Source organism: Euprymna scolopes, chromosome 15 (genome assembly GCF_053919585.1).
Source record: "Euprymna scolopes isolate OS-2025 chromosome 15, ASM5391958v1, whole genome shotgun sequence".
In the NCBI taxonomy this organism is placed as follows: Eukaryota; Metazoa; Mollusca; class Cephalopoda; order Sepiida; family Sepiolidae; genus Euprymna; species Euprymna scolopes.
In genome coordinates this window covers 47,173,361-47,185,823 of record NC_136496.1, presented here as the reverse complement: position 1 = coordinate 47,185,823, position 12,463 = coordinate 47,173,361, and the positions used below count along the sequence as shown (strand labels likewise).

Here is a 12,463-nt window from a genome sequence, read left to right as displayed (position 1 = left end):
TGTTGAGCATTGTTGTGGAGGGTAAGCTTATAACAATTCCTTAAATTTGTAAAAGTTATGCTCCGCCAATCAATGAAAACGAAGGTTTATGTTAGATTTTACTCTTGTCGGCGTTCATCGTGCAAACAGTTGCTCTGCTGGTATTTTATTTGCATTTTTTACCGTCTCTTACGGCACACATTCCCTATTGCTCCTTTATTTTGAATCTCTCCTCATCGCTCCAATTTTCAATCTAATCCTTCATTCTCAAATTGCTTCCGACTCACTATTATTGTCGAGCAAATAACCTAGCTCTATTTTAATGTCTAGGTTAAGTTAATTTAGAAGAAGACTTTTTTGTTTACTCTTTCCTATTTCCATGGGATCCCCCCCCCCGCCTTTCGCTACGTGCGTGTAATAAACAAGAACGCTGTTCCATCAATTGTCCAACATCCACAAGGAAATTACTCATTTTTTCCTTTTGAAAAATGAGCAGACAACATTTTATGTTTACTAAATTTTTATAATTTAAAGCAATCAAATCAAAATAAAACGTCGTCATTATCTATTTTGATACTTTCACGCCAAACGTAAAATACACCGGCGACCTAAATCATCTAAAAATAATTAAAAAAAATGTTTAATCAGCAGCAGCAATACCTAAACTGAAATATTTACCGTAAATCTTCCAATATTTAATTATTTGTTTGATGCTTTTTGTTTGTAAATAAAGTATGGTATTTTTTCATTCGGCTTACGTTTTTTTATTTTTTGTTAATATTTATTATCAAGCGACGTTTCTATATCAGATGATGATGAAATAATCAGAGGGAGGAAGTCAGCAAGGCATATCCACCGAAAACAACAGCTACAGTTTGTTTTCTGTAGAAAAGTGACAAGCCGGCTACGATCTAGAACGAAAACCAAAAACAAAGTCCGAGGAAAGGGGCAACACAAGGTTAAAAAAAAAAGAAAGGAAAATAAAAATATGAGAAACGAACAAAACAATTTTATTCACAACAAAATATCTCGCCATTGAGGCGAACTGTCCCGTTCGTTCCTGACTAACAAACAATATCGCCTTATTTAATGTGTCATGTTTGGACTCTTCGTCGGATGACTACTTGATGCCACCGCAACAACATTCAACTAAACTCCAACAAAACCTCATTACGATCGCCACATTTTATTTTTGACACATCGACAACATTTCCAACTAAATCTCAATGCCAAAGAAAATTTAAAAGTAAAGGAAAAAATTGTGAAACTCCGGTTTTTTTTTTTTTCACTTAAAGAACACATTTTTTATTCGGCAAAACGAATAATGCACGTTACCATTTATTTTTGACATTTTGCAATTTTACTAGTGTAAAAAAGCAAAAAACAAACAAACAAAAAAAACAAAACAAAAAAAACCCTAATTAATGAACATTAAAAATAAGAAAGGTAAAAAAAACTGTGTAACCTTGAAGATTAGCCGATTATTATTATTTTTTTTTTTTAATTAATTTATTTATTTTTGCATTTGTTTGATTTTATCAAAACAAACAACATTTTTAACTAGTAAAACTGGCATTTTGTCTCGTTTGCCGGTCGGCTTCCGTATAACTTGTCGGGTTTACTGTTGACCTCAACTTTATGTCTATATAACAACATATTTTCCTCTTCTTGTAGCATTATACGTTAAAAAACAAACAAACAAACAAATAAAAAACAAAACAAAAAATACAAAAACCCTAAAAGCAAAACAAAACAAACAACACGCATACACAAAAAATAAACAAGCTCGTAACATTATGAAACTCTAAAAAAAAAAAAACAAAAAAAAAAAAACGATTATAATGAACATCAAGTGACATTTATAGAACATAATGTTTTTCTAATATTTAAGATATTTTCTGTTAGTTTTCGGCAAATGATTGTGTTGATTTGTTTAGTAGTGATAATTTAATTATGTATAGCATTTTGAACATCTAGGTCAGACCGATTTGCTTTTTTGTCATGAAATGTCAACTTTAATAGTTTAACAATATCAGTTGCCATATTTTATGTGAAGTACACAATAGGGCTTTAGTTTTATTAACAAAATCGCTAAATAAAAACCCTTGATTTATAGAGACAAAGTTTGGTTTTATTTTGTAAATAACAGATGTGTTTACGATTTAGGAGAGAAAAGGCGATGCCGGCTTGGTGACCGATGACGTCAGCCGTTGACTGAGAAACTGACCAATCAGAACACGAGGGGGTGTGAGAGCACGTGGCTTTGTTGGGGGGGGCAATATCCCCGCCCCCATTGGTTTGAAAATCAAAACAAACCGGTGACTACAATTGTCTAAGCACCACTTCAATATTTTAGTAATATTTTAAAAGGTATGCGCCATTCATTTAATGAATTAAAAAAGAAAGGAAAATTCATCTACCTTATTTACTTTATAAATTATTGACTCGTTTAACATTTTCTTCATGAGCAACTATTTTATTTTAGCTTTTCTATTCAATTAGCCCAAACTGGAAAATATCTTTTTTTTTTTTTTTTTTTTTTTAAAGGAGTAAGTCGTTTGCGAAATAATAACTTATTTGTAAGCCTTTTTGTTGATGCACTTGGGGTCTTTTTGTTCGCATCAAGTTAAGAATACGCATTTTTAATTCATTTTCACTGTTTTCCATTGGGTGAGATATTTTTAGCGATATCAAAACAATTGTTATAGTATTCCATTTCTTATCCATTTGTCAAATTTGATCTGAGAAGTTTTGAAACAGGAAACTGAATTTTCCCCAAAATATTTGTGTGGACAAACAAACGAATAAAATAAAATAAACATCCACAACGAATAATAAAACTAAAACAAAAACACATGTACACCAATTAAGAAGACCCGGAAAACATACCCATCCTCCAATCTCTAAAAAGACAGGTTATTAACACCCTTCCTATCCGTTTAATATTAATGTTTTTGTTTCTATTAAATGACAACACTTAACTCGGAAAACTGGCACAAAATAAACCTTTTCAGGTTTTATACTTACGTGCAAATCTACGTTTATAATTTTTTTTGTCTTGATTTTTATTTCTGTAATAACTACAAAGAAGATGAAATGTTTTTCTCGGCCATAGATGTAAAAGACGGCTAATCTCTTATTTCCTTTCCTACTTTAACATTTAACCCTTCTCAAATTTACTTTGTTCTATTTATTTAGAACTGACAGAAAAAAAAATGTTTGGAAACAAACGTTTAGCAAAGCGTTCAATTGTGGGGACTAAAATCAGTGCAAAATGCCAAGATGGCCGATTCTATGCGGGAGTCATACAAGCTTTGCGGTCACCGCACGATTCAATTGATGCAAATAACTATCTACATAATTACAGTGGCGAATTTTCAAACACTTCAACTAACATTGTCCGAGGGTCTGGACACGGAACAGCCACTTCTTACAGTGTAAAATTTGAGAATGGTAAAGTCCAAGAAGTGAACCCCAAGAACATCATTGGACCTGGTTTCCAGTCTGTATCTTCAGTTCATCTTCCCGAAGGACAGAAAGTCTACATTACTTTAAATGGTCGGGAGGTGACCGGCACTGTACAAAGCCATGACCAGCGAACACACGAAGTAACGATTATAGTCCGGATGCTAAACACTGGTGACTTTTTTCAAGTGAACAAAAAACTGGAAGATGTGAGGCTTTTGGAAAGCAGAAAGTCGGCGAGGCTTGTTGATCAAGACCAGGATTATTCCAAGTTAGCCGACTTTCAACCAGAGGTCAAGAAACGGGCCGTCTCTCATAATATAGAGGTTCCTTCAAAGACATCGTGAGTTACACCTTTTTATATTTTTATTCTTTTGCGTTTGAATCCTTCTAGACAAACAAAATTAAAAAAGAAATTAAGTTGATTTTTTTCGTACTGACATTGATATTAAAAGTCTTCTTTTGAAAGATTACATTTTTAAAAGTTAACGTTTTTAAATGTTTACGTTTAAAAATTATTAAAACTAATTTCTTAATACACTCGGTCATTGATATGCGAGCTTAGCTAATTTGCGTATTCCTTTGAAAAACGAACTTTAATTAATTATTCATTTTTATGGTTTCTTATTGGATGATTGCTTTCATTTAACTATTATGCACAGTTATATATATATATATATATATATATATATATATATATATATATATATATATATATATATATTCTACATTGTGCATGATTGCGTAGCAATAGGATAAAATAGTTCTAACACACGCACACACGTATTTATAAGTGACCTTGTCTCAGTGTGTGTGGAACCATCTCTACCAATTTTTGGCCTACAGACTTGAAACTCGATATATGGGAGATTTGGACATGTGGAACAAATACGATTTGATTTTTAGTCGGTCAAAATTTAAAAAAAAAATTGAACATGGCAGGAATAAGTTGACTAAATCTGTTCTACACATGCGCGAATATGTATTTATATGTTAAAGTCGCTTCATTTTTAATGTTTTCTTATACATCTGCTGATGCTCTAGTTGAGGACCCATCGCGGTGCACTGGGAAGGAAGTTCACATGCCTCCTCGCAGTGACGCAATACAAAATATATTGTTGTCTATATTGCACGGTAATGAACCTACTGTTAATTTTATAAAATGGCTTGAATTAAAGTTTTAAATACAAAAATCAAGTATCATAATTCAATTGTGCTCTAAATAGAAACATTCATTTTGAACGCGCCCCTGTCATATCAAACAACCTACTGTTAATTTTTATGTCTGGTCTTTCTGCTTGTGCGGTGATAATGGCTTGAATTTAAATTTAAAATGAAAAGTCAAGTATCATGGTGCAATTGTGCTTTAAACAAAATATTCATTTCGAACGTGCTCCTCAATGAACCTTATTCTTGAGTTTATATGTCAGGCTTTTCTGCTTGTGTGATAAGAAAACTTCGTAAATCCACTTGTGATATTAGACATATAAAAGTTATAGTCTAATATCACAAAGTTATAGTCACTATAACTTTGGTCAAACTCGCCTGTTCCTTCTTTTATCGGATTTTTTCGATTATCGATTATTATCGAAGACATTCTGATACAAACCTTAGAACACTACCAAATATATTAAGTATAATTGTGTGAAATTTCATAAAAATCGACCCATCCGTTCTGGAGTCTACAGGGAACACACACACACACACACACACACACACACACACACACAGAGTTTTAGATATATAGCGAGTGTCGGTACACTGTACAGACAATCATGAACAGAGATATTTGTAAGAACCTCATACTTCGAGACCGAAGGGAGAATCGATTATATATGTATTGCATGCTTTCTTTGTCTTGAAAATGAATAATTTCATTACCAGATGTTTTCCGTTCTGAAAATGTTTGGACATTTGAGTCATTAAGTCGTATTTTCTACATTTTTTTTTTTTTTTTTTTTAAAAGAATGAACCTTTTATAAATAGTTTTTGACAGTTATTTGCTATTCTTACATTATTTGTGTGACTGGCACAAAAATCAATTGAAAAATATTTTTCTCGTTCACAATAACAATGAATTTGTTGCGCATCATCGGCCACTGCAATTATGTCTATTTTCTAACAACAAAAGTATTTATTTTCACACTTTTTCTAACAGGTTTGTTTTTTATTTTGTATCGTTCAAGTTGAACAGTTTACGTTGGTTCGACTACATTTCCCGACTGAGTGATCTTTTTTATTTTATTAATATAAGGGGGGGGGCTTAAATCTGATATTTTAGTTTATCCAGATTTCGTATATATCATAATAGAGTCTGTCGATTATTTCATATGATATTGTACTCAATATATAGTCGTGATTTCAAAAGTAAAAAAAAAAAAAAAATCACTTACTTAGGTGCCATCAGCCAGAATCATAACCGAAAGCAAAAAATGGAGACAGACATTATGAGTTTTAATTTCATTATTCATTGTTTACAATACAGATTTTCGAAAGAAAACAAACGTTGTACAAACAAAATCGGTAATCGTGAAGAAAGAGAGAGCCTGTTTCCTCCGTTCGACTATAGGTGGCGTTACTATCTGTCCACCCAGTTACGGAAGTACAAAATGTATATAATGCCACCCTTGAAATAAAAATAAATGTTTTTGTTATATTTTAATTTTAAACATGTTTCTTTTTTTTTTTTTTTGTGCAAACATATTTAAGTTTTATTTTTTTGCAAACATATTTAAGTTTTATTTTTCCAAACATTTACGTTTTGATGCTTGTTTATTTTTAAACATTTACGTTTTTTTTTTGCAAGCATAAACTAAATGTTTTTGCTATATTTTTCTTTTAAACATATTTATGGGTACAACCGTTTTTCCGCGAGTATTTTTTACGCTCTTATGATAATAATAAAAAAAATCAACGTTTTTTCTTTTATCTTTTTTATGGACCCCCCCCCTTTTTTCTTAATTTTTCTGCACTTATTTTACCTTTTCCGCAAGTATATATATATATATATATATATATATATATATATATATATATATATATATATATATATATATATATATTTGAAAAAGGATATTGTAAAACCTGAATCTTACGTGAAACTACTATTAAAAAATAGCGCGGTACCAATAAGTGCATAAGCAAACTTTTCAAAAAGAAAAATATTTAAAAAATATTTAGTTTATGCTTGCAAAAAAAAACAAAAAACAAAAAAAAAAACCGTAAATGTTTTAAAATAAACAAGCAAGCAACAACACGTAAATGTTTGGAAAAATAAAACTTAAATATGTTTGCAAAAACAAACAAAAAAAAACGTAAATATGTTTGAAAAAACAAAAAACAAAACTTAAATATGTTTGCACCCCCCCCCCAAAAAAAAACCATGTTTAAAATTAAAATATAACAAAAACATTTATTTTTATTTCAAGGGTGGCATTATATACATTTTGTGCTTCCGTAACTGGGTGGACAGACAGTAACGCCACCTATAGTCAAACGGAGGAAACAGGCTCTCTCTTTCTTCACGATTACCACAAAATCTTTGTAAATGTCGGATGATGAAACTTGAAAATATATGTATATAAAATAATCGGAAACGGACAAATTTCAAGCGAAATTAAAAAAAAAAAAATGCCAACTTGCTTAAAAAGGACTAAATTCGGCTTAAAAACGTAGATTGGTTCCAAAGCGGGTGATCGATTTACTAGAACGTTGAATTAGAAACTGAGCACCCCTTACAAGTATTTAAATATTGACTTTTTTGTTTTTGATTCGATAATAATCCACCGAAAAAAATGAAAAAAGGCGAATATATATATTCGCCTTTTTTTCATTTTTTTTACAATACTAGCGGGGCAGGGGGCGGTGGGCGCCCGACGTTGCCCAGTCGTAAAAGAAAAATTGTAACAAATGTGGCGGCCTTGCCTGTTCGAAAAAAAAAAAAAAATTGGAGGGGGGGGGCGTTGCTCGGCCGTAAAATCCGCTTAAATATAATAACCAAAAGGAACACCTTTATCAAGTATCATCTTCCCTTCTTTTACGCAACATGAACAAGCCGTTTCTTCACTGGGTTGCGACTTGCCGTAAAAAGTGGATTCTTTACGACAACTGATGACGCTCATCTCAGTGGTTAGACGCCGCGAAGCTCCATGACACTTCCTAAAGCCAGAGTTGCACTAAAAGAAGGTCATGCTGACTGTTTGGGGATCTGCGACAGCTCTCATCCATTAGTTTTTTGAATGTAGGCGAAACTATTACGGCGGCGAAGTACTGTCAACAAATGGATAAAATTCATCAGAAACAACAACACTCAACATTAGTCAACAGAAAAGGCCTAATTCTCCTCCACGACATTGCCTGACTGCACATTGCTAAACTAACCCTGCAGAAGTTGAACAAATTGGGCTACAAAACTCTGCCTCATCCGCCATACTCTCCAGACCTCTCACCTACTGACTACCACTTTTTCAAGCATCTTGATAACTTTCTGCATGAGAAATTCTTCAAAAATCTAAGCGATATCAAAAAACCCTTTCAGTGACTTCATCGCCACCAGAACGCAAGATTTTTACATTACTAGCATAAATACACTTGTTTTGTGTTGGCAAAAATGTGTTTATTCTGATGGTGCTTCTTTCAATCAATAAATTTTTGTTTGAGCTGAGATATGATTATCAGAAATTTTTGGGTATTTACAGAATCACACTGAACCCAAATATGACGTCACGTTTATCACTGGCAAAGTGGCAGAGTTAATGAAGAAAAATATGCCGTGTATTAAATAGGCTATTGGCTATGCCAGTGAAGAAACCATGAATAAAAGAAAAATACAAGACTAAATTCTATAGGCCAACGGACAAAATTTTTTTTTCAAAAATTTTAGGGCTGGGAGAATGTTTTGGGAAGAAGGAATAGTTAACCAAATGAATAGGACAGTCACACTGCAGAGGTTATGGAAAATATTAAAGAGATTCCAGTAGAAGTCCTATATGACTTGTTTGAAATTCCTCTCCCAATAAGTCATTATTCTTCAATGGAGGTATCCCTGAACTCAAGATCAGAAATACCAGTGTACCAAATGTCACCACGACAAGGATTGAATAAGGAAAGGCTTAGCAAAAAAGCGAATAAATTATGTCCAGACTCTTAAAAGAGAAAATATTAAAGCTAAATTTCTTAGGAAAATTCAACTCAAGCTAATGAATATGAGTACATCTGGATTTTTCCTCTTTACAAAATTGTGATTTGATGCGTAAGCAATAAATACTAACAATGAAGTCACTCAAAAGAGACGTTGAAAAGTACGCAAGCCTGTCGGGTTAGACCCCCCCCCCCGCCGCCTTGTGCGGCACGGGCGACAAGATCAAAGTGTAGTATCTGTTCCGACAGATACTGCAAGCAACAGATCTTGGTCAATGTAGGGGCAAACCTTCATACCAACAGTTACTATCCAGCTCCCATTTCCCACCTCTCGGGAGCTGGTTCCCCCTTTTCCCCCCACCCTCTCTCTCCACATTAAAAAACGGCCTTGTGCCTAATTTGCTCAGTGGGGAAGCAAATAAATCCACACACCCATTCTGGACGGCGAATTGCTATATTTATTACTGAAAGTGAAGCAAGATCACTCAGCTACTTCAACAATATTATATGCCCCTTTCGTGGGGTTGTAACAAATTTTAAAACTTTACTTCAGCGAGCGTGGACTTCATTTGGAATATCATTTTAACACACACACACACACACACACACACACACACACACACACACACACACACACACACACACACATATATATGCATTGTTGTAAACTTCCATACAATTCATAATTTGTAGTTTTCAATTCATGTGCTAATTTATAAGTTTCTTTTACAGATTAAATTAAATTTCTTATATGTGTACAGACGCGTTTTATATATATATATATATATATATATATATATATATATATATATATATATATATATATATATATATATATATATATATGGTAAAACTGGTAATTAGTAAAAACCTGAACAGAGTGCTCAATACTATTGCAGAGCAAATATGTGTTTTATTTTTTATTACCGTTTTATCTGTTTGGTTACATATGTTTCAGATGTTGGACCATGTTTACGATCCAACAGCCTCGTCAGACCGCAAACATGATCCAATATATATATATATATATATATATATATATATATATATATATATATATATATATATATATATATATATATAAAACTATTTATTTTATTACAAAACAAAGATGCCAATGTGTGTATATGGAAAACCGGTCTGTGAACGAAACGACTTGTTAAAAATATGATATTAAGTAAGAATAATTAAATCAACTTAAAACATATATACTATATTAAATACTAACTAGAATAATATTATTTTCTATTATATTAAATTGTCAAGTTGTTGTTATTATTGTTGTAGTTGTTGAACAGGCATAATAGTGGCTTTTGGAATGCCGTCTTCGATTATTAAACCATTTTGTGGTTTGAACCACAAAACATATTTATGAATTTATATAAAAAAAAAAACAATTTTTTTTTTCGTCAGTGCACCAGTGCACCAGTGCACCACTGACTGCACCATCATTTGTTTTTTCTTCATTCAACTTTAGTTGATTAGATTTCTGTTTTTAATTAAACAAATAAGGTTTACCTCGTATTTTTTAACAACATTGCCGTTAATAATGTTAACTAATAGTACGATATGCTTTAATAAAACTGCAACATGATATTTCTAATAGAATGCGAGGACGATTTTCGAGTTGTGACCGCAATTGGAATTCCGAGATTCCAGTGCAAGTGTACTTAAGCCATTCACACTCGGTCGCTTTGCACGTGTCGACATTCGCATAATTTATGGCCAAACACGCGCATAATTCTACACACTTTTCAACCAATGATGATCGGCCAAGGAACTACTACTACTACTACTACTACTAATAATAATAATACAACAATACACTTTTACTTAATGATTTGAAATATTTTGTCTAAAAATTATCTGATTTACTTAATGGAAAAAACTAAACTGCTTTTTTATTTGTTGATAAAAAAAGTGAAAAAGAAAATAGGTAAATAACATTTTACACAAAAAATGGGTTGTTTACGTTTAAGAGATGGATTCGTCTCAGACTTCTAGTCCCTCGATTTTTCTTACGCCAAAGAACGCTCTCTCTCTCTCTAAACATATATATATATATAAACATTATATATATATATATAAATATATAGACATTATATATATATATATATATATATATATATATATATATATATATATATATATATATATATATATATATATAAAAACATTATATATATATAAACATTATATAAACATTATATATATATAAACATTATATATATATATAAACATTATATATATATATATAAACATTATATATATATATATATAAACATTATATATATAAACATTATATATATATATATAAACATTACATATATATAAACATTATATATATATATATATATAAACATTACATATATATATATAAACATTATATATATATAAACATTATATATATATATATATATAAACATTATATATATATATAAACATTATATATATATATATAAACATTATATATATATATATAATATAAACATTATATATATATAAACATTATATATATATATATATAATATAAACATATATATATATATAATATAAACATATATATATATATATATATATATATATATATATATATATATATATATATATATATATATATATATATAATGGCTACATATGTGCATAATCACCCGCGTTGGGGGCACGTCTTCACGCCAAGAATTACCGTCGAGAACCCGGGTTCTCGACGGTAATTCTTGGCCTGAAGACGTGATCCCCCAACGCGAACGCGGGTGATTACAGAAACATGTATGCACATATGTAGCCATTAATGTTTGTATAAATAAATTTAATATACCTGCTCTTTCACTCATTGAGCACTCTTTGGTAGACACAATGTTTCATTGGATGTACTTCTAGGAAACTAAACTCTACTGGCTATACACAAACTATATCGGCAAAACCGCAGTTTAGTGGCCTGAATATATTGTGATCGAATATTGTTTTTGTTGAATATTAAATAATAAGGAATAATTTCGAGTTAAAATCTAGGTACTTATTCAAAATTGTTATTCGAAATTACACTCATTAAAAAAACAAACGAAAATACAGAAAACTCTGATGTAGGTGCTCGTCACGGACAAATATGTTATATTCCCCAAAATACGTAAATTGATCAAGTATTTTTTAACTAAGAAAACAAAAAATTTTCCATTTTTAGCGATTTTACTACTAAACTATTGAACATAAGGCAGATTTTTTTACATCGACACTTCGAATTGAGTTGTCTCCCCCATATTTATTTCATCGGATTTCGTCATGATCGACGAAAAACACTACGATTCACTTAGTCGTAAAATTTGATTTTATTGAATTATCATTCAATAAAATCAAATTTTACGACTAAAAACTACCTGAGTTTTAAAAATATTTCCGTGACTGCTACAACGTACGACGTACATTATACAGACTTTTCTGTCGCTACCATAAGTGCAATTCTGAATATGCACTAAAATGATTTAGTATTACGCTTGTTTAGGCCGTTAAACTGCGGTGCTACCACTATTCCGCTAAACATCTGCTGTTCTAATAATAGTTGCTCATGACATTGAATTCCTCGCATTAATTTGACCTATATCTTTTGGAGAACATCAGCGAACAATAACAAATAGCAATACCGACCGCCTTCTTATTTATGTGGAGCACAATTCTTCCGAATAAACAAATCGAACTCGAAATTTGACTTTCATCCCTCCCCACACACACATAAACAAACAAGCAAATTTAAAACGCCTTTTTTCCGGCTTCCCATTTCACAATCCATAAATTCAACAACTTGCTATAAGGGTTGAACGTTGTTGTTGAACCGAAAATAATGTTTTGAGTATTTTACTATTTTACGATAATCTCTTTACCTCCT

At 31.3% G+C, this 12,463-nt stretch overlaps 2 protein-coding genes across 3 annotated transcripts in view; one reads left to right on the top strand and one right to left on the bottom strand.

Annotated features, from left to right (window-relative positions):
• Positions 1 to 11,432, bottom strand: part of LOC145293816 (protein cereblon-like) — a 106,666-nt gene extending 95,234 nt beyond the window's left edge. Inside the window, exon 1 of one of the 2 annotated variants that reach the window (XM_080140433.1) lies at positions 11,402 to 11,432. In XM_080140433.1, coding sequence (XP_079996559.1) covers positions 11,402 to 11,417 — 16 coding nt within the window. In that variant the 5' untranslated portion in view covers positions 11,418 to 11,432. Of the gene's footprint in view, positions 1 to 5,837; positions 5,984 to 11,401 lie in introns of those variants that run through there. The other variant, XM_080140435.1, reaches the window with a different exon arrangement.
• LOC145293815 (zinc finger protein 704-like) overlaps positions 75 to 12,463 on the top strand; it is a 110,626-nt gene continuing 98,237 nt past the window's right edge. The window contains exon 1 of the mRNA XM_080140429.1: positions 75 to 3,787. Coding sequence (XP_079996555.1) covers positions 3,195 to 3,787 — 593 coding nt within the window. The 5' untranslated portion in view covers positions 75 to 3,194. The remainder of the gene's footprint in view (positions 3,788 to 12,463) is intronic.